At 37.4% G+C, this 23,905-nt stretch overlaps 1 protein-coding gene across 4 annotated transcripts in view; it reads left to right on the top strand.

Annotated features, from left to right (window-relative positions):
* CLASP2 (cytoplasmic linker associated protein 2) overlaps window positions 1-23,905 on the top strand; it is a 189,340-nt gene that overhangs the window by 31,024 nt on the left and 134,411 nt on the right. For all 4 annotated transcript variants that reach the window (XM_082637540.1, XM_082637539.1, XM_082637537.1 and 1 more), the window contains exons 7-8: window positions 1,738-1,808; window positions 23,512-23,658. In XM_082637540.1, the coding sequence (XP_082493666.1) occupies window positions 1,738-1,808; window positions 23,512-23,658 (218 nt within the window). The remainder of the gene's footprint in view (window positions 1-1,737; window positions 1,809-23,511; window positions 23,659-23,905) is intronic.

The raw sequence follows: 23,905 nt of genomic DNA on the forward strand, positions 1-23,905 counted from the left end.
AAGTAAAAATAAAAGACACATTTTTCATTTTCACCAAGAACTTTATTGAACAGCGTACTCACCCTTTTGTTCCACTACCTTCTGCCATTTTTCAGGCAACTTCATAATTCCGTCTTGCCAAAACTTTTTATCTTTTTGAGCAAAGAACTGTTCCAGGTGCCTTTTACAGTCTTCCAGGGAGTGGAAATTTTTTCCATTAAGAGAATTTTGTAAAGACCTAAATAAATGGAAATCCAAAGGTGCAATGTCTGGTGAATACAGCAGATGAATCAGAACTTCCCAGCCAAGCTTTAACAGTTTTTGCCTGGTCATCAAAGAAACATGCGGTCTCGTGTTATCCTGATGGAAGATCATGGGTTTTCTTTTGTCGCTTTTCGTCGAGTGCTGCTTTCAGTTGGTCTAATTGGGAGCAGTACTTGTTGGAATTAATCGTTTGGTTTTCTGGAAGGAGCTCATAATAGAAGACTCCCTTCCAGTCCCACCATATACACAGCATCACCTTCTTTGGATGAAGACCGGCCTTTGGTGTGGTTGGTGGTGGTTCATTTTACTTGTCCACAATCTCTTCCATTCCACATTATTGTACAGTATCCACTTGCCATCGCCCATCACAATTTGTTTTAAAAATGCAACGTTTTCATTACGTTTAAATAGAGAATCGCATGCAGAAATACGGTCAAGAAGGTTTTTTCGCTTAACTCATGTGAAACGCAGACATCAAAGTGATTAACATAATCAAACTGGTACAAATGATTTTCAGTGCCTGATTTGGATATTTTCAGTATGTCGGCTATCTCCTGTGTTGAGAACAATGTTGATTGGTCTCAATTAATGTCTCGATTTGATCGCTGTCAACTTCAACTGGTCTGCCTGACCGTGGAGCATAGTTCAGCAAGAAATCTCCCGCATGAAACTTCGCAAACCACTTTTGACACGTTCCATCAGTCACAGCACCTTCTCTATACACTGCCCAAATCTTTTTTTTTGCATTTCGGTTGCGTTTTTACCTTTCTTGAAATAATAAAGCATAATATGCCAAAAATGTTGCTTTTCTTTCTTCCATCTTCAATGTTAAAATGGCTACACAAAAATTCACCAATTTTGATGTCTTTTTTTAAATGCACTCTGGTATGACAGCTGTCACATACAGTCTAACAAAATTGTTTCAAATGAAGTTAAAGACAACTGAGTGCTACTAGAGCCATCGTATGGAAAAAACCAAATGAACTTTTTGGCCAACCCAATATTTTTGATGGGTTTGGGGAAATAATTTTATGATGAAAGTATGAAACTGCTTTGTGTGATAGTTATCTTTTTTTAAAAATTGAGGTATAGTTGGTGGTACAATATTATATAAGTTTTGGGGGTACAACATAGTGATTCACAATTTTTAAAGGTTATATTCCATTTATGGTTATTATAAAATATTGTCTATATTCCCTGTGTTGTACTATATATCCCTATAGCTTATTTATTTTATACATCGTAAACCCCTACCCTTGAAGGTTACCTTTTCACAAATATACCTGTGAGTGTGTAGAGTGCTACCTGTATTTGACTGCTTTGCTCTACTGAAGAGATGCATTTTGTGTCTGCTTTCAGTGAGGTAATTGTAAAAGAGAGTTGTGTAGAGCTAACTGAATCCTTGGAATTTTTTTTTCTCAGGGAGATGGTGAAGGAAATTGTTTCTAATTAAAACTGTATGTAAAACAAATAAAATTTATTCTTTATTCCCAGATTAGAAATGATACTTGGCAAATTTGATGAAGTGCAAAATTCAAGTGGTATGATTTTGAATGCCTGCAAAGGTAAGAATAATTAAGTTATTCCAGTTCTCAAACATTTCTAAGATTATTTAGCAAAGTTTTAGACTCTAAAATATGTCTTCAAGTCAACTATTATATCACTGATTCAGCAGATTTGACTTTGTGGCTTAAAACTTGTTTAGGATAACAAAGTCTTTACATCCTGCTGATCATTACCTATCTTCTGATTCTTTTGGAGTAAGTGAAAATTTAATAACGGGTTAATTGTGTAAAATGATACTGTTCTTTTGCCTTATATTTGGTATCTTCTGAGTTGAAGATATGATGACCCTCTTGCCTTCTATGTTCCGTGCATAAAATGTGTTTTTTACTCCCAGAGTAATTGTGGTTTTTTTAAATTAATTAATTAATTACTTTATTTATTTATTATTATTTTTTTTTGCGGTACACGGGCCTCTCACTGTTGTGGCCTCTCCCGTTGCGGAGCACAGGCTCCGGACACACAGGCTCAGCGGCCATGGCTCACGGGCCCAGCCGCTCCGCGGCATGTGGGATCTTCCCGGACCGGGGCACAAACCCGTGTCCCCTGCATCGGCAGGCAGACTCTCAACCACTGTGCCACCAGGGAAGCCCAATTTATTTTTTTAATTGAAGTGTAGTTGATTTACAGTGTTGCGTTAATTTCTGCTGTATAGCACAGTGACTCAGTATATACATATATGCTTTTTTTTTTTTTTTGGCTGCGTTGGGTCTTTGTTGCTGCACACAGGCTTTCTCTAATTGTGTTGAGCGGGGGCTACTCTTCACTGTGGTGCACGGGCTTCTTATTGCGGTGGCTTCTCTTGTTGCGGAGCACAGGCTCTAGGCGCACGGGCTTCAGTAGTTGTGGCACGTGAGCTCAGTAGTTGTGGCTCACGGGCTTTAGAGCACAGGCTCAGTAGTTGTGGTGCACGGGCTTAGTTGCTCCGCGGCATGTGGGATCTTCCCGGACCACGGCTCGAACCCGTGTCCCCTGCATTGGCAGGAGGATTCTTAACCACTGAGCCACCAGGGAAGTCCTCTTCATTCTTTTTTATTTTCTTTTCCATGATGGTTTATCCCAGGATATTGAATATAGTTCCCTGTGCTATACAGTAGGACCTTGTTGTTTATTCATTCTGTATATAATAGTTTTCATCTACTAACCCCAAATTCCCAATCCATCCCTTCCCCACCTCCCCTCCCCCTTTGTAACCACAAGTCTATTCTCTCTGTCTGTGAGTCTGTTTCTGTTTCATAGATAGGTTCATTTGTGCCGTATTTTAGATTCCACATATAAGTGATATTATATGGTATTTGTCTTTCTCTTTCTGACTTCACTTAGTATGATAATCTATAGTTGCATCCATGTTGCTGCAAATGGCATTATTTCGTTCTTTTTTATGGCTGAGTAGTATTCCATTGTATATATGTACCACATCTTCTTTATCCATTCACCTGTCAATGGACATTCAGGTTGTTTTCATTGTAGACTTTTTAATGATGGCCATTTTGACTGTTGTGAGGTGGTACCTCATTGTAGTTTTGATTTGCATTTCTCTAATAATTAGTGACGTTGAGCATCTTTTCATGTGCCTCATGGCCATCTGTATTGTGTGTCTTCTTTAGAGAAATATCTGTTTAGGTCTTCTGCCCATTTTTCGATTGGGTTGTTTTTTTTGTTTTTGTTGAGTTGTATGAGCTGTTTGTATATTTTGGAAATTAAGCCCTTGTTGGTTGCATCATTTGCAATTATTTTCTCCCATTCCATATGGTGTCTTTTTCTGTGTGTGTGTGTGTGGTTTTTTTAATGGTTTCCTTTGCTGTGCCAAAGCTTGTAAGTTTGATTAGGTCCCATTTGTTTATTTTTGTTTTTATTTCTATTGCCTTGGGAGACTGACCTAAGAAAACATTGGTATGATTTATGTCAGAGAATATTTTGCCTATGATCCCACAGTAGTTGTTTTAGTTAGATGCTTTTAGTAGAAATTGTAGGGTTGATTACTCTGTTACACCTATGTGTAGGGTATCAGTGATCATACTAGTGAAGAGACACAGACATAGGAACTCTACCAGTGTAATCATTTTTGGCTTCTTAATTAGAATGAGACCAAATTGGAAATCAAGGAGGTTTTGAGTTGGTATCTGGCATTTATTTGATTTTGTGGTTGCTCTTCTTTTTGTAAGGTTGCTAAATTGTGTTTGGTCTTATTGGGTAGCATTTACCTTCAATCCTTAAGTATTAATTAACCATACATGTGAAGAATATATTCTATTTCCAAAGATCGTATAGGTGGTCTTTCTACCTGGGAAAGTAGGTTCATATTAAAGATAGTATGCTTAGCTTAGTAATGTGCATGATGTTGGAGAAAAAATTTGGTGTATGAGTTGTTATAGTCAAATAATAGGAAAGCTAGTTACTAATATAATTTGGTTCTCTTTTGCTGGATAAACCAAGACCAAGCCTTGTTGTATTGCAGGAAGGCAGATGGAGTGAGAGAATTTAGTGTTAAAAAGATTGTGTCTACCCTAATCTAAACTTAGTTACAGAAGCATAAATTAACTTCAGCACTACCAATCCTCACCCTGATTGCCAGCTGTTTCTCACTCCTCTTCTCTAAATAGAAGGTGTTTTAAGTACCTTGTCCTTATTTTTCCAGCCGTTACCACTGTCCATTTCCATAGAAACCAGAAACAGCAAGAAGATGGAGAATTGTTAAAATTCCTTGAAATAAGATTGTGTGTTTTCATATCATTTACACTACATACTCATTTATGTATTCCAGACTATGTAGTTACAGCCCTATGAAGAAAAGTATAATGCATACTAAAAATCTAAGATGTTTATTATTTGGATATGGTTTATTTTGAAAGTATTGGCCTTGTATTTTGTGAGGTTATTTCTGTTACCTTCAAAATAGAAGATTTTTTTGTTTCCTATTCTTTTAGCTCCCATTTCTTTTTCTTTTCATTATCTCTCCACAAACAGGGACGTTTGGGGTTAATATCTGGCATTTATTTCTCTTGGAGAGAGTTTTCAGAAACCTTTCTGTTTTGGAGATTATAATCTGAATATTGCAAGTATAGTCAAATGTGAACATTAAAGTTTATAATATACTTATTGGTGTGTGAAAATTGGTCATGATGATTTTGATGACAGTATTAAGCTGTCATTGAAAAATACTTTAATGGCTCTGTTAATAAGGGATGAGACTAGAAAAGGAAAGTCATCCATTTACCATGTTGGTAGGTCCCAGGGCCCAAGCCTCTTTTTCCCCTTGTCTTTATTCTCTTTCAGTGATTTAATCCAGCCCAAAAGCTTCAAATGATAACTATTTGCTGATGACTCCTAAATATGTAGTTCTAGCCCTCATTTATCTCTCTGTGCTCTCGATCTGGGAGCCTGTGGCCTCGACAACATTTCCATTTGGATGTCTAAGAGACATCTCAGGCTTAACAGGTCCAAAAGTTAAAGCCTGTTGTCTCTTCCTTTCCCTCAAAACTGTTCTTCCCCCAGTTTACCCATTTCAGTCAGTGGCACCATCATCAGCTCAGGCTAGGAAATTTCCTGATTAGAATTAGTTAGCGTTGGTCTCCCATTCTACCTAGTCATTTTTGCCTCTGAAATTCTAATATATGCCAAATTTGCTTATTTTTTTCCATCTCCACTGCTAAAACCCTACTCTAAGTATCCTTTAGCGCTTTTTTTTCTTTCCTTTTTTTGAGGTACGCGGGCCTCTCACTGTTGCCCCCACCCCGTTGCAGAGCACAGGCTCCAGACGCGCAGGCTCAGCGGCCATGGCCCACGGGCCCAGCCGCTCCGCGGCATGTGAGATCTTCCCGGACTGGGGCACGAACCCGTGTCCCCTGCATTGGCAGGCGGACTCTCAACCACTGCGCCACCAGGGAAGCCCTCCTTTAGCTTTTACCTGCATCACTGCAATAGATTTCTGTTCTATGTTTGACCCCTGGAATCTATTTTCTACCCAGAACTGAGAGTGGTCTTCTTAAAATGTAGATGGATTATGTCACAACAGTGAAGAAGACAGTTAAAGTTTTTGCCTCGAGGAGGCTACATTCTAGTGAGAGAGATAGATAATAAACAAGTAAACAAATGGATATCCAGAGTGATTACAGTTGGTAATGAAAGAAATACAACTACTCTGTTTAATGAATTTAATGAAATTAACTTAAATTTATTTATTTATTTATTTATTTTTGCGGTACGCGGGCCTCTCACTGTTGTGGCCTCTCCCGTTGCGGAGCACAGGCTCCGGACGCGCAGGCTCAGCGGCCATGGCTCACGGGCCCAGCCGCTCTGCGGCATGTGGGATCCTCCAGGACCGGGGCACGAACCCGTGTCCCCTGCATTGGCAGGCGGACTCTCAAGCACTGCGCCACCAGGGAAGCCCGAAATTAACTTAAATTATTCCTTAAAATCATTGCTGCTAAGTGAAAAGCCATTAAATGAAAAAGTTATATCTTAATTTTTCCTAACTAACATTATGTTATGTTTCATCCCAACGCAAGATGCTTGAATAATTTTCACAGGTAGAAAAATACATCAATTGAGCACTGAAAACAAATTTTTATAGCTAGCAATTGGAAGGCAAATAAATAGTTTATACCTAAAATAATGTAATGAAGGTTTATTCGACTCCATTTTTATTTCTGCACAATTTTTCCCCACATAATTTTCAGTCCCTTTTGGCTCATTGTTATTGTGCACTGAAACTAAAACTTGAAAATAAAGTTATAGACCAGGAAAACATTTAGGACAAAATAAAGGCTCATCATGGAAACTTGTGGAAATAGTTCATGCACACAACAGATTGAAGAGCTATTAAAGATACCACCTCTTTTCTCTCTTACTTGGTGTACATATGCAAAGTAAATTATTGTGAGTTCACCCAAACATGGCATTCTATTTGCATTTGTTTCATCTGATATTCTGTGACTAGAAACTATTATGGTAAGTAAAAATTTTTAGTGTGTCTTTGCTGAAACCATAATAATGAAATATCACACTTCTTATATTCATTGAGGGTGTTTGGGGATGAAAAAATCATTTTACTAAATACAGACACAAACAAAAATGCAGAGGATTTGTTGTAAAGGTGGTATAACTTTTTAAGAGCCACTGCAGTTAAAAGTTATCATCTACACAGTCATTAAGTGAAGTAAACGGGGTATGGAGATGTGAAGTAACTCAGTGATGCCACTTTAGATAGAATAGTGGGGCAAGCGTCTCTCAGAGTTGACATATTTGAATTGAGACTTGATAAAGGAAAATGAGCTAGTTATTGGATACATGGTAGGAAAAATGCTTTGGGCAGAGAAAATGTGACCATAAAGGCCGAGAGGTGGAAAAGGTCTTAGTGTATTTGAAGAAAGGAAGGGAGGCCAGGGCTGACTGGAGCCTAGTGAGGCTAGGGCTCTGTTGGAAGGGACACCGTGTATGAGAGAAATTGGAAAAGTAAGCAGGAACCATTATATGAGGGTCTTGTAGGCCTTGGGAAGAGTTTGGTAGACTTCTGGGAGTAGGAAGGGTTTTAGGCTGGAGAGGCATGTGGTAAGTGAGAGTGACATGGCCCAACACTATCTTACATACCTTTATTGTTTGGAAAATTCTTTATTTCCTCTTCCTTCTGCCTCTTCTCCCCTTATGCATGTCTTGATACATAACTTTACATCTCATGCTTTTGTCTCTGATTTCTTTCATGATTGCCATATCTATGCTTTTAAGGTTTTTTTTGTTTTTTTTTTTTTGTGGTACGCGGGCCTCTCACTGCTGCGGCCGGCCTCTCCCGTTGCGGAGCACAGGCTCTGGACGCGCAGGCTCAGTGGCCATGGCTCACGGGCCCAGCCGCTCCGTGGCATGTGGGATCCTCCTAGACTGGGGCACGAACCCATGTCCCCTGCATCGGCAGGCGGACTCTCAACCACTGCACCACCAGGGAAGCCCAACGCTTTTAAGTTTTGATTGAACTCTTTGACTTGATTTTCTAGAGCATTAGTTCACCACATTCAAGAACACAAAGTAAATTCTATTATCAGAGATTTGAGCATGTCATTTAATTTGGGAATAGTGAGAAATGCATGGCATTTTTTTTTTTTTGTCGAGGGTTTTTCAAGCCTGACTTTTTTTTTTTTTTTTTTTTGTGCTTTAAATGATTTTACTTCCTCTTCTTTATTTTCCCTTTGAGATACATTTGGTAAAACTGAGAAAAATCAAATAATGTATAAAGTAATTTTTTTTTTATCCCCTCCCTTTTGCATCTCCCTCCCACCCTCCCTATCCCACCCCTCCAGGCGGTCACAAAGCACCGAGCTGATCTCCCTGTGTCAAGCCTGACTTTAATTCTTGTATTACGAGAGTAATACAAGAGTAAGTTAGGCAGAATCCTTAAGTGCAGTGGAATTTAGCTCTGCTATTAGAAGGAAACTGGATTTAAAATTAATCAAATCATGGCTGAAAGAAGGCAACACCAGCCCTGTAGGAAGGAAAAGACTGAAAGTTGCAGGACGCCCTGTGATTATGGCAGGGTCTGGTGTTTTCTAGTCAGGCTCCTATGCTAACTGAGATACAAACACGGACGTGTTGGTGGCTGTGACTGCAAGTCTTTTTCTTTTTCACTGAAAAAACTATACGTAATTCTGATTTGTCAAGTGTGTATAGGACCTAATGCAGTCTTGGCATGTAACCATTGTAAAATATTTCCCAGCTTCTCTCTTTGAAAACAGTTGCTAGGAAAAGCATTGTTTTAGGAGGCTGGCAATAAACTAAACCACAGAAATTAGGCTTTGAAATTACCTTGATATTTGGCAAAAGAGGTAATGAGGTAACTTGCAGTCTAGTTTATAACATACCCTTTGGTGAAAAGCAAAGCAGCCCTTTTCTTAGTTTGATTTAAAAATGTAGGGCTTCCCTGGTGGCGCAGTGGTTGAGAATCCGCCTGCCGATGCAGGGGACGCGGGTTCGTGCCCCGGTCTGGGAGGATCCCATATGCCGCGGAGCGGCTGGGCCCGTGAGCCATGGCCGCTGAGCCTGTGCGTCCGGAGCCTGCGCTCCGCAACGGGAGGGGCCACAACAGTGAGAGGCCCACGTACCACAAAAAAAAAAAAAAAAAAAAAAAAAAAAAAAAATAAAAATGTATCTGTTTGTGACCATGAGCTCCAGGCCCTTCTTGGAGCTTGACAATGTGCTGATGGTTGTGCAGCTTGGATGGAGGGTGCTCCGTGTCCCTGCAGCTGCGCACTGGCCAGATTCTGTCTCCTCCACCAGAAGCAAGCTTTGTTCCGTGTGGCCCTGCCGTCTGCATACAGAGCAGCCTTTGATGGGCTGCCTTTGACGTGATTTGTTTACGGCAGCCAGAAATGCTTCCTGCATAATGAGAGCAGTTAATCATGGAAACTGGGCTCTTCCTGTTTGTGCACTTCTAGCAGTCTTCTGTTGTAAATATTAAAAGGTAACGGCAAAAGGATGAAAACCTTTTAAAAAGGCACAAATCAGTTAATTCATCAGATCATGTGATTGCTACTGATTACATGGATATCTTTAGGGAAGCAGAAAATGATTGCTGAACACATGCCTTGTGTTTTGATGATTGCATTAAAAGTCCCCCAGTGGGATGGCATTTATTGGCTCCCAGAGCTTTTCTGACATTAAATTTCAGGCAGCCAGCACAAGGAGAAACACCGTAACGTATATCTAACCTCATATGTGCAGTTAAAGAATAATCTTGATCAAGCTCTGCTAGGCTTTGCTAAATAGATGAGGGCTTTCAGCAAGACCCCAGACTTTTATTTTGAAGTGGAGTAGCAGCTGTTGGCTATTGCGGTGCAGAGCTGCAGCGGCCTGGGTCACACAGAGCTCCGGGTGTCTGCAGGGTGTCTGCAGGCTGCAGGCCGAGCCCAGTGGCGCAGGCACCGAGCTGCATTTATTTGCTGTGCTGTTTGACCTGTTGGTTTGAGAGAGCTCCCTGGACCATCTGAATGGCTATGGGAGATGGTGAGTAAGATTTATTTTTCTTTTTTTTTGCTTGTGCTATACACTTCCTTTTAAAGTGACAGTCATCTGCTGTATAAGAAATATATTTCTCCCTAAAGAACGAAGGACACTTTGTGTGTGTATGTGTGTGTGTGTGTATACACACACACACACTCGTATGTTCATGTGTGCACGTGTGTGTGTACTTGTCATTTGGTATCTTTTTCTGCTTGATATGTCTGTATGGGATCGGGCAAATACAAGATGACAGTTTATCTTGCAACCCAAACAAACCCTCTGTCTTTGGTGGTGGATATAAAGGGATGTTGGAAGAAACATGGAATAATGTAAAAGCTTTGAAGAGAGAACATGGCCTTTGGAAGAATGACAGATTTGGCAGGAAGGTTTAGTTAGCTGGCTTGATATCTTTCCTGTTGTATTTGACAACAAGTAGAATTCTGTGGTGATAAAGTATATAAAGAAGCAAAATGGCTTGCCATGGGCACTGTTTCAATTGATATGCTTGTGATTTGTCAATGTCCCTAGTAAATAGTTCTCTAGAAAATATTTAGTCTTTTACAAATTCTATACAGGTATAATTTGATCAAAAATTGATTTTACCAGTGTTTTATTGTGATAAGAATAATTTAAAAAACATATATAGTGCTGTATAGTTTTCCAAAGCACTTGAATATATTTATTGTACATTAACTCCTAAGGTACAAATAACTGTGAAGCGTACAGAGTATTTGGGTATTTCCATTTCACAGATTGGAAAACTAAGGCTTGTTGAGATTATAAGTCCCAGATCCAGGCACAAAGCAAACCAGAATCAAATCTGGAGCCTCAAATGTGCATTCAGTATTGTCCTTCATAACACTTAATACTTGAGCATTTTTTTTCATTATTAAACATTTTGTTAAGATGCTTAGAGGTATACTTTATAATTACATCAACACCAGAGATGTGTAAGAAGGGGAATTTGAGGTTACTTCAAAAATGTTTTGTGTATTTTTCACTACGTTCTTTAGGAAGACTGGTCTGTATTTGGGAGTTTTAACTCTTAACAGTTTCAGCCTCCTTTTATGACTGTATAATAACTTCTCTCTAAGGAGTTTGTCCCCTTGGGATGATGAGGAATAGGGTGCAAACTTATCAAAAGGATGATATTGGTAAACAGTCATTTAAACTTTTATACACATGTTAATGGAAATATGATACTAAATCTGGTTTTGCATATTGTTATAGTTTATCCCAACAATTTACATAAATGTTTTATATGTCCTTATAGAAATAAATAACAATATAAACTTCCAATTTTTAAGGCAAAAGCCATCAAAGTTAACAAATTAAGTTCTCATATACTTAATGGCATTGCCAAGTTTGTTTGATTGTTATTTCTAAACCTTAATTTACAAGCAACTCTAAATATTGCATTTGATTTGGGTTGTATCCAGATTTTATTTCTTTTTTAAGCATTATAAGTTCAATGGCTATCAATGTATATTTATTTAATTTTTCTTTTTTCAAGTAATACTGAATACATTCAGACTGTTCAGGAATGCACTGATTTTTAAAAAATCAAAGTAACAACCTCATAAAGCTCAGAGGGTAACCTTCTTGCATATTCTCTTCTTTAAAATGGAAATACTTTTATTGGATTTTTATTGATAAAGTAATACATCTTTATTAAAAAATTAAACACCTAAACAGTAGTAACAGGTTATCTTGGGATTTATAGTTCTTAACAGTTTCATATATACTCCTCTGTATATTAGTCTCTCTCACGTAATACACATACATCATACTAGTATCATGTGAACACATACAACAAATGGATTATGTTATTCCTAACCTATTTTGTTTCTTATTCTTTAATACACAAATATCTTCTCTTTTTAAAAATTCAAACAATGCAGATAAAGCAAAAATCCTCTCAGAACCACCTCCAAGCCCCAAGGCCAGGGATAAGCAGAGATGAACACTTTTATTAGTTTGGAGTTTGTCTTTTTATACCTTTTTTTACTCTGCCTTACATACATATTAAGTATCAAAATGAATTATTTTGTTTTTGACCATGTTTACATAAATGGCATCACTCTTAACATATTTTTGCCATTTACTATGTCTACTCAATATCGCATAGTGATCTTTTTTTATGCCATCATGTGTAACTGTTTTATTTCTTTGAACTGTTGCACAGTATTCCGTAGTATGGATATATCATAACCATTTCTTTGTGGAATTTCAGATTGCTTAATCACATATAACTTTTCTAAATGATTCTGAAATAAACATCTTTGTACAAATCACGTGTGTGTGTACATATGTATTTTTTAAAATAATTGGAAGTTGAATTTCTGGATCAAAGTTTTTATTCATTTCAAATTGTGTTAGCTATCTCTAATTTCCTCCCAAAGAGGCTTTACCACTTACATTCCCACCAACAGTGCCTTCTATCTTGCATTCTTTTGAGTTCTCATTATTATTAATCTTTTTAAAATTTGCCTATCGGATGGGTGAAAAATATCTCACCCTTTTAAAAAACATCTCTTCTTTCTAATAAGGTTGATCATCTTCATACATTTGGTTGTTTGTATTTTCTTTTTTGTGGATTGTGTTCTGGCATCTTTAGCCAACTTTCTGGTTTTGACTTTTTTGTTTACTTATAGTTGCTCTGTATGTTCTGGCTATTAATCTGTTATCTATTAAATATATTAGATAAGCTTAACTTAAAGGCCATATGAAAGATTTTATTTATTAACAGTTTTATTTCTAGACAAACTCAGATTTGTGAAGCACTGTAATGACTATCACTTGAAGAGTTGTCGGGGGTGGCTTTCAGGTGCCTTTCTGTTTAGTTGTCTTTATCCTCACCTAAGAATATAAAACCAGGCAGTCAGATGATTGTGAAGTAGCTCTGGGCAATCAAACCAGATAGAGTTAAAAACCTGTAGGATTATTATGTGGCGCTGAGCCCTGAAATCTGCCTCAAAAGCTCACGAGAGGAATTTGGCCTTTTGTTGTTCTGCTGCAGAGTGGCTGGAAAGAAATAAGGTTTTGTTGCAAATAGACTGTTTCTAAACTTTAAACCTTTCAACACAATCTATTATTCCAAACGCTGAATCTCTTAAAAAATCCATACAAGCGATGACATAACCTTGGCGTTCTATAGGTAAGCCTTTTGGGACCACTCCAAACTGACATATAACTACTGGTTTGGGGGATAGGGAACAATAGCAAGAAATTAATGTTGAATAGATCTCTATTCTTCAAAACCCTTGAATATTCTATGCGATATACTAGGATTGGATAGTTTAAGTCACTGAAAGAAAGCAACCCTTTAACTTACTGGCCAAAAGGCCAAGCTTTTCTTCTAGGAGCAGTAAGGGAAAAAAAGAGCCTATGAGGAGAAAAAGTAAATTACAAGGGAGAAAAAAATGGGCATTCAGCAGCAATAAAGGCAGATAAGTAGTGGGAACTAAGATTGAAAATCTTCTTGATACAGACCTATTTACCCATCTGGGTGCAAAGTGTTGGACATCAGTAGCAAGTTATCCTCAAACATGATGTTGCTAATGAACCTGAATCTTCAAGAAAAGATTTACATCTTTTCTTTGTATACATGTAGAATGTATAGTAGATATTCTTGACAGCTGTTGTAACCAAGCTGTAGCTGTCATGAAATTTTAACTACCTAAAATGACTACATTTTGTAAAGGTTCTAAATAAGCCTTATTATGAGGCTCATTTATTGTTTAGTTTGATATTATGATTATCATGAAATATGTTGTTACTTACTTTTATTAATACAAAATAACAGTTTAAATTGTGTTTAGCTTTTTACTTCACTGAACTATTGAAGGTCTTAAATTTTTAAAGGCCCCTTTAAAGAGGAGGGTAAAAGTCTTCAAATATTTTTTAACTAGTGAGTTAATATCTACCTAGAAATTTTAAGAGAGTTTATCAAATTTCTTGGCCTCTCTTAAACTTTGTATGGAATAAACTTTATTTTTAATAAATAAAATAGTTAACTATTTAAGATTAACTATGCTGTTGAACACAGTATCTTCATGTGAATATTAAAATCTGGTGATTAAGGACTTCCCTGGTGGCGCAGTGGTTAAGAATCTGCCTGCCAATGCAGGGGTCACGGGTGCAAGCCCTGGTCTGGGAAGATCCCACATGCCACGGAGCAACTAAGCCCGTGCGCCACAACTCCTGAGCCTGCGCCCTAGAGCCTGTGAGCCACAACTACTGAGCCCACGTGCCCCAACTACTGAAGCCCGTGTGCTTAGAGCCCGTGCTCCACAGCAAGAGAAGCCACCGCAATGAGAAGCCCATGCACCACAATGAAGAGTAGCCCCAGCTCGCCACACTAAAGAAGCCCCATGCGCAGCAGCGAAGACCCAACGCAGCCAAATAAATAAATAAATAAAATTTATATTTTAAAAATCTGGTGATTATTTTATTTTGAAGCACTTTGATTTTCAGTTTCTAATCACTTTACTGAAATTTTTCATTTTAGTTTAAATTGAAGACATCCTTAGTTTTTACTATTTGATTATTTTACTTCTGAAAGCTTGTGATTCTCTTTAGCCCTGGGAAATCTTTTTTTTTTTTTTTTTGATAAGCTTCTCCCCTTCATTAGTTTTAGTCTCTCCTTATGGAATTATTATTAGTCAGATATTGAACCTTCTAGGTTGATTCACTGTGTCTTTTATGTTTTGTATTCTCTTACGTTTATGCTTTTCTCTTTTATTCTGTGTTCTGGGAGATTTCCTTGACTTTCTTATCCAGTTCTTCTATTAAATTTTAATTTTGGCAAACAAAAGTTTAAATGGTTCTAAAAACTGTCTTTTTCCTTTTCTGGTGGTTCCATTTTTACAGAATGCACATGCACACCTGTGTGTAAAATACTGAGCTCCCTGAGTTGGGGGTGGGAAGAGCTTAATGATGAAATCATTCCATAGGTTTTCAGTTGTTCCTTGCTAATCAGCTCTGTACTTGCTGGCTTAGAAACTGTCACTTCTGTCATTCTACAAGGTAGATCAGTTCTCTCTGCTGTTTCATTCTGTTTCTGAGAATTCTAAGTTGCAGCTTTGATACGGTATTCTTCAAAAGCCTTCCATCCTTTTTATTTGCATCTTATAAGAAATTGTTGCTATCTTTAGGTGCTGATTTCACATACTCTCTGCCTTGCTTCATTTTCTTTGCTCTTATGATGTTGCTTATCATTTTTTTTGGGTTCCATTACAGGGTTTTGGGCAAGAGAGTAAAAGTGTTCAAATTACCGTAAATTTTAAAGGAAAAATTTCAAACATACCCCGAAATAGAGACTATATTATGACAGACCTTCCTTACCACCCATTATCCAGCTTCAAGAAATTATCAATACATAGCCAATCTTTATTCATCTGTATCCCTACCTATCTGCCCCAGCCCTACTATCCTGCTGGACTGGGATGTGTTTGCGTGTACATGCACTCCTACTCATATATAAAATAAAGTAAAACATCTTTTTAAGAGGCACAGTACCATTTTCACATCTAAAAAAGTTAACCCATAGTATCAAATGTTCAGTGTTCACATTTCCTCGATTGTTTCATAAATATCTTTTGACAGTGAATTAGGATTCAAACAAGGCTCACCATTGCAGTTAGTTGATATCTTAAGCCTCTGTTCATCTCTTTTTTTCTCCACTTGCCATTTATTTGTTGAAGAAAAAAACATTTGAGAGTTGCCAGCATATATAGAAGATATTTAAAACTGTTGAGAATGGATGAAGCCATTTAGAAAGTGTGTTTGGAGAGAAGGAGGATGTTCAGCATTTAGTGGTTGAGTAAAGGAGGAAGATACTGAGCTACAGGGACTTGTGAGGTTAGAGGAAAGCCAAGGAGAGTATCCTATTGTAAAAGCAGAGTGGAGAGTGGACAACTAAAATGTTTTTGGGTTTTCTGAGACACATATGGTACAATAGCTTACAGGGATTATTGTTTCCTAGTCTCAGTTGCTAATTTAGCTATGACCATGGTCATTGCTGGATATGCAAGTATATAAAACAGTTTAGAAATCCAAAGCCCTTTTACTCAATTGTTTTAATTAGAATAAGGAAGGATATAGCTTCAAGTGAAAAGCGGAACTTTGGTATAAGAAACTACTTAATATGAAAGAGTATATTTTTTGCATGAAAATCTGTGACATGGGTTCTTACTGAACTGGTTGGTTCACTGAAGAAAATACCAAATGAATTCTTTTTTTTTTTTTCCTTGAAAAATGGTATAAAGTTTTGGCTTGCTCTTTTGTTTGCCATGTAAGATGGAGCAGTTTTTCATATTTTGTATGAATTCAGAAGCAGAAATTTCAGGTTTTCAAATATATGTACCCATAAAAGTGAAGTGGAATGTTTAAATATATGGCTTTCATTTGAAGGGAAAAAGAAAAAAGGGAAGGGACTTGATTATGGTAATATGAATTTACTGTTTTATATCGGAAACCGTGGGGACCAGTTGTGTTTTGGAATTCAGAATATGTCAGATTTTAGAAAAGTAATATGGCCATACACCATACATTGTATAACAACTCCAGATGGGTCTGAGGCTATACCTTGTAATCAAACATATTAATATTTTTGCAGTTAAATGTATATAAATTCACAATGAGTAAAATACACATAATAAATAGTCTTTTGTCAGTTCACATCATGTTTTGCTATAAACTGAGTTCAAATCAGTTCAGATTTTGCCACCAAATGAATTTAAAAAGACAAAACAAGTAAAGGTGGACTTTAAGAACTTTTTGGCTTTCAGGTATGCAGGTACGGGATCGTGGGCCTGTAATACCTCAGTGTTTGCTGAGGGCAGTTTCCAAGTGTTATATGAAGGGAACAAAAGGTAAAGCCTTATCCTACTTGGGCTTCTTTCCCCCCCCCGCCTCAATTTTTGCCTGTCCCTCCCCCCCCCTTTTCTTATCCCCTTCCTCCTTTCTCCTACTCCATTTCTTCATCCTCTATTTCCATCTCTTCCTTCTCCTCCTCCTTCATTTCCACCTCCTCCTTCCACACCATCTCTTTTTCCCAATCTTATCCTCCTCCATCAACTCCTCCTCCTCCATCTTCATCTCTTTCTCCTACTCTTATCAGCTCCTCTCCTCCTCTTCCTCTCTTTCTTTTCCGTCATACACATAACCACTGCAGCCTGCTCACTTTATTACTTTATGTCCTCTAGTACTTGTTAATATGTTCATCCTTTTCAGTTTCTGCACCAAACCATAGTATTGTCATTTTGAAACATTGGAGTGAGAAGAGAGGTGTCAACATAATCATGATTTATAGGTTACTTTTTGTATTTGATCCTTTTTTTTTTTTTTTTTTGGCCACGCCACATGGCATGTGGGATCTTAGTTCCCTGACCTGGGATCAAACCTGCACCCCCTGCATTGGAAGTGTGGAGTCTTAACCACTGGACCGCCAGGGAAGTCCCTTGATCTTTTTTTTTGTTTATTCAATTAATATTGAAGCACCTACTATAGGTATCCTAGGTGATTTTTTTTCTGATTTATCTTCTAGTTCACTAATGAGCCCTTGAGCTGTGTCTGAAATCTACTGTTATGCCTGCCTACTGAATTTAAATTTCAGTTATTGTATTTTTATTTTTAGAAGTTCTGTTTGGTTGTTCTAAAAAAAAAAATCTATGTCACTTTGAAAATAACTTTCTTATCCCTGAGTTATTTTCAAGCTTGCCTAGTAAAAGCTTCCAAGTACAGGTGTTTTATAGCCTGTGCTTAATAATTCTAAAATTTGAATTCGAAATTCTAGGACCTTGATAATTCTAGGATCTGTTCCTATTGTCTATTTCTTTCTGTTTATTCTTGCTCATGGTGTCTTGTTTCCTGTCATGCCAAGTGATCTTAGGAAAATTATTTGTGCAAATAATGTGAGGCCAGAGAATTTTTTTCCAGGAAGAGTTTGCATTTGCTTTTGCTATTGCTTGGGAGTACTACCAGTGTGAGCCTACTGGGTTTTTTTTTTTTTTTTTAAACATCTTTATTGGAGTATAATTGCTTTACAATGGTGTGTTAGTTTCTGCTGTATAACAAAGTGAATCAGTTATACATATACATATGTCCCCATATCTCTTCCTTCTTGCGTCTCCCTCCCTCCCACCCTCCCTATCCCACCCCTCTAGGTGGTCACAAAGCACCGAGCTGATCTCCCTGTGCTATGCGGCTGCTTCCCACCAGCTATCTATTTTACATTTGGTAGTGTATATATGTCCATGCCACTCTCTCACTTTGTCCCACCTTACCCTTCCCCCTCCCCGTATCCTCAAGTCCATTCTCTAGTAGGTCTGTGTCTTTATTCCCGTCTTGCTCCTAGGTTCTTCATGACCATTTTTTTTTTTTTTTAGATTCCATATATATGTGTTAGCATATGGTATTTGTTTTCCTCTTTCTGACTTCACTCTGTATGACAGACTCTAGGTCCATCCACCTCACTACAGATAACTCAATTTCGTTTCTTTTTATGGCTGAGTAATATTCCATTGTATATATGTGCCACATCTTCTTTATCCATTCATCTGTTGATGGACACTTAGGTTGCTTCCATGTCCTGGCTATTGTAGACAGAGCTGCAGTGAACACTGTGGTACATGACTCTTTTTGAATTACGGTTTTCTCAGGGTATATGCCCAACAGTGGGATTGCTGGGTCATATGGTAGTTCTATTTTTAGTTTTTTAAGAAACTCCATTCTGTTCTCCATAGTGGCTGTATCAATATACATTCCCACCAGCAGTGCAAGAGGGTTCCCTTTTCTTCACACCCTCTCCAGCATTTATTGTTTGTAGATTTTTTGATGATGGCCCTTCTGACTGGTGTGAGGTGATACCTCATTGTGGTTTTGATTTGCACTTCTCTAATGATTAGTATGTTGAGCATCTTTTCATGTGTTTTTTGGCAATCTGTATATCTTCTTTGGAGAAATGTCTGTTTAGGTCTAGTTTTTCAAGAAGACTTTTGTAAATGTACATTTTATCCAGTGTTTATAGTTGTTTGTCTTTGGTGTTTCATTTCAAATAACCTAGTAACACTTTTACTGGAGACAGAATGTCTCTGTACTATGAAAAATGCCGTTCTGAGTGCTGTTCTACATGTTGGAGATATGGCAATGTGCAAAACAGACCAAAGTTCTCACTCTAATAGATAATGCATTTCAGTGGGAGGAGGCAGGTAATAAAATAAGTAAAATATGTAAATGGTAAGTGCTAGAGAGAGAAATAAAGCAGGGAGGTAGGGATAGATCAGTAGCATCAGGATGGGGGAAAGTTTATAATCTTAGTATCCAAAGGGGACCTAATTGAGAAAATGATAGATGAATAAACACATGAAGGAGGTGAGTAAGCAGTGTGGCTATGGAGGGGAGGAGCATTCTTGGCAAACAGGTGCAGAGCCCCTGATATGAGTCACAGCAAGAAGACTGATGGGACTGGTTGGAGAGAAAGGTGGAGAGTGAATAGGACATGTGGTTAGAGAGACCTACGTGGTATCTAAGGTCTCACAGATCTTGGAGTCCTGGTAGGCCTTTTTATGGAGTCATAGGAGGATTTTGAGCAGCAGTGTGATGTAACTTTGTTCAACACAGGACATTATGTTGAGAATAAACTCTAGGGGGGCAGAGGTGGGGAGCAGGAGGAAGAGTTAGCTATGACAGTTATCCCAGGATTGTTCTAGGTACTGGTGTTACAGTATAAACAAGACAAAGTTCCTGCCGACTTCAGTCCACCTTCTAGTTCACTCAGAAGAAACTATTATTTCAGGAAGTGGTAGGTGCTGTGAAGAAATATAGGATTTGTTCTGATATTTTATAACTATTAAGAAAATCTTTTTAAGGCTGTAATATTTATAACCTATATATAAACTAAACTACAGAACATTTTAAATTTGGGGGCTGTGATGATGAATTAGTTTTATAAATTCTTTTTTATTTTTTTTAAATTTATATTTATTTTTGGCTGTGTTGGGTCTTCGTCGCTGCATGCAAGCTTCCTTTAGTTGGGACGAGTGGGGGCTACTCTTCATCGCAGTGCCCGGGCTTCCCATTGCGGTGGCTTCTCTTGTTTACAGAGCACGGGCTCTAGGTGCGTGGGCTTCAGTAGTTGTGGCACATGGGCTCAGTAGTTGTGGCTTGCGGGCTCTAGAGCTCAGGCTCAGTAGTTGTGGCGCATGGGCTTAGTACCTCTACGGCATGTGGGATCTTCCCAGACCAGGGCTCAAACCTGTGTCCCCTGCATTGGCAGGCGGATTCTTAACCACTGCACCACCAAGGAAGCCCCTAGTTTTATGAATTCTTTTAGCTAGCTTATGGTCAAGAAAGGTACAACCTTATGGGAAGTGGGTAAAAATTTATTTCCCTCTCTATTTGTAGACTTGTCTATTTTTCCTTTTAGTGCTTTATATATTTGAAGATGTGTTATGGGTGCGTAAAAATGTAGGGTTAATTTTTTCCCCCTATTAGATTGGGCTCCTAAATCATTATTAAAAAGTCTCTCTTTATCTCTAGTAATGCTTCTTCAAGGTGCTTTGTTTGAAATTAGTATAGCTATGCCAACTTTCTTCTGGTTGGTGTTTGCCATGGTCTGTCTCTCTCATCATTTTACTTTTTAAATTTTATGTGATCCTTATATGTAAAGTATATCTCATTTAAGCAACCTGTTTTTAAAAATTCAGTCTTGGTCTTTTACTTGGAATATTTAGTTCATTTACTTTTAAGGCAGTTACTGATGTATTTGATTTTATTTTTGCCACTTTATCTTTTATTTCTATTTTTATCCACTTGTTTTATCTTTTTATCTCTTCCTGAATCTTTTCAATTAATCAAATCTTTTTTATTATTTTATTTTTCTTCTAGTTGTTTATTTATTTATATATTTACTCTCAGTTTAGTGGTTTGGCAAACTATTGCTTACAGGCCAAATCCAGCTGCCCTGTTTTTGTACATAAAATTTTATTGAAACAGCCACACCCATTTGTTTACATGTCGTGGTATCATTGCTTTAACACTACAGTAGCATAATTGAGTAGTTGTGCAGAGAGACTGCATATATGTGTGGTTTGCAAAGCCTAAAGTATTTACTATATGGCCCTTTATAGAAAAAGTTTGCATGTTACTGCCATAGGGCTGTGGTTCTGAAAATTGAGCATGCATCATAATCACTAGGAGGACTTGTTAATACACAGACTGCAGACTCCCCATCTCCAGAGTTTCTGATTCAGTAGATTTGAGTTGGGGCCTAATAATTTGCATTTCTAACAAATTTCCAGATGATGATCTGGGACCACATTTTGAGTACCACTGCCCTAGAAGTTACAATATGCATCTTTGACTTTATACAACCTAAAATAAATTACTGTGTTTACTATTTCCATATTAATACTAAAAGCCTTAGAACCCTTTAACTTTGTTTGCTTACCTCTTAGGAGCACTATTTTATAATAATCTCAGACTGGCCACAACTCATATGTCCATCAACAGTAGAATGGATATTAATAACTTGTGGCACATTGATGCACTATAAAACTATAAGCAATGAAAATGCATCTTCCAAATATTATATTGAGTGAAAATGTACTAGAAAAGGTACTAGAAAAAAAAAGGTACTAGAGTACCTATTATATGATTCCTTTTATATAAAGATCAAAAATGGGCAAAACCGACTGTGGTGTTACAAGTCAAGACTAGTTAGCTTTGGTAGGAAATAGTGACTTTTGCAGGGGTCAGTGAGGGTGCTTACAGGATGCTGATAGTGATCCGTTGGCCTGGAGACTGGTTACACTGGCATATTCCTTTTGTCAAAATTAATTGAGCTGTGTACTTTAATCTATATACTTTTCTCTGACTTGTTTTGATAAAAAGGTAAAAATTAATTTCCTAAGAGTTTAAGAATGTTGAGTTAATTATTTTTAAGCAGTAGAGATATTTACTCATTTTAATTCTTGTGTGTGTGTCTGTGGGAACAGAGAACACTGTTTCCATGGGAACTTCTGGCTACTCAAGTTTTAGTACCTCTCTCTCTGTAGATTTGTGTATATACTCTGTCCCTTTTAGCTACATTTTTTTGTTTCAATATGGTAGTGGCAAATAAAAGCTTATTTGAGATTGTATTAGTGTTTTTAACAGAGCAGTCTCTATAGAGCACAGGTTTTAATTGATCCAAACTGGCTCCCCAATAGCATTATGCTAAAAAAATATATATATATTTTTTAACTAGAAGATACTTCTTTCCTACAAGTTGTGCTATTTAAGAAAAACACTTGCTGAAATGGAATGTGGTTTATGGGTGTCTACTGAATAGTAAATTTAATGGGTATCTATTTGATTCTTTTTCCAATAAATAAAAGTCTTAACACTTGTCTGGTATATATATTTTAAAATATATTCAATAGTTGGACTTGCAGTCCTTTGTAGGGATGATTTTATTCTGCTCGATTTGGGTGTTTGCATAGGTAAGGGATACAGACTGAAAGGAAGAGATTCTGGCACGTTGATGTGAAGCCTGTGGTAAAGCTCCTTGTCTGCCTCGCCCATCTTGTTTGTCGTGGTTGGTTTGTGCAGGGTCCTAGAGAAAACCATCTTCTTGGACGAGTAAAATGCATACATCTTGTGATTTGGAGGGTGGGGTGGGGGTGGGTGGGTTCATTTTATATAAGGAGGTTATACTTGTGTGGTTATTCATAAATATTCCAAAAGGAGCTTTGTAGAGTATTTTAGAATCATTTATGAGAACAAATTGTTCAGTTTGGTTTCTGTGGCCTAAATAAACAGCAAATTGTAAGATTACGTAGTTAATTATGCCAGTAATGAGCACTGTGATACTCCGTATTTTTACTGATGCAATAATAAGCACTCCAGCAGATTGAATATTGCAGAAAACATTTTCTATTTGTATAAATTTTCATGTGAATTAAATAGGAGAAAACAAATGTAGGTTTATAAACCTTTAGTATTGAATGCCCTTGAAATTTTGATATAGACTAAGGATTGCAACTACATGGAGGATTTTTTAAAAGACATGGAGAATTTTTACCTTTCATCTGGCAGTAGCTGCCATAAGATGATGTCACCTTGTAGCTGATTGGCTGTTACAGCACCTAGGGCAGGGAAGAGAAAGAAAAATGCCGGCACAAACCTCAGTGGTGGTTCTGTGGTTGTTGCTGTCTGTTTTTGATAGAATCTTTGATTAGTATCAAATCTATTGTATTTGGCCATGTGAACTATTCAGAGCATCCTAGGGTGAGGAAAATTAAGAGCTTTCAGAGGAATGAGGCGACTGATTTGCAAACGGATCTGTGATTGTAAGTTGCAGAATCTGGGTATAAGGAATAAGGCAGGGTGTGCTGGAAGATGCAGTATGGGAGGAGCTGGCGGAAAATGCTTATATGAGTAGCAAAGAAATGAAAAATGCTTTTTACTGTTCTTAGAGTTAATGTATTCGGTTTTATGTTTTGACTTAATATATATAGGTAGGAAATATAATATTTCAGACTGATTTTAAATTATACTGGGTTATTTTATATAGTGTTAGTCAATATATAAATGCTTATTCAAAGGAGCTTTATTTTGTATTATATATCATAGAAATTAATGACTTTATATATAGCTTTATTTGATTTTGAGTCTTATGGAAAATTGAGCAAAGCTTAGTTCTCTTAAAATACATTTTTCTAATGATTTGTGCAGATAAAAGCTTTGATGATGAAGAATCAGTGGATGGAAATAGGCCATCATCAGCTGCTTCAGCCTTCAAGGTTCCTGCACCTAAAACATCCGGAAATCCTGTCAACAGTGCAAGGAAGCCTGGTTCAGCAGGTGGCCCTAAGGTTGGAGGTAATGTAAATCCATTTCAAATCTGATGTGCATGCCTCATGCCCTTGATATGGCCACACATAGTTAGAACTTTAGAGGCATATGTTTATTCATGACTGCAGCAGGATTGCAGGTCTGGAGAGTCTGTTGCAACACACAGAAGAATGTGCTGTCTTTTTGAAAATGTTTAAAATATTGTATTTTGATATTTCCTGTCAGAACATATGTGAGTTTGTGTTTTCTTGAGAGTATTTATTTTTCAGAAGCC

The sequence above is a fragment of the Mesoplodon mirus genome, assembly GCF_964341445.2.
Source record: "Mesoplodon mirus genome assembly, chromosome: 12".
NCBI classification, from domain to species: Eukaryota; Metazoa; Chordata; class Mammalia; order Artiodactyla; family Ziphiidae; genus Mesoplodon; species Mesoplodon mirus.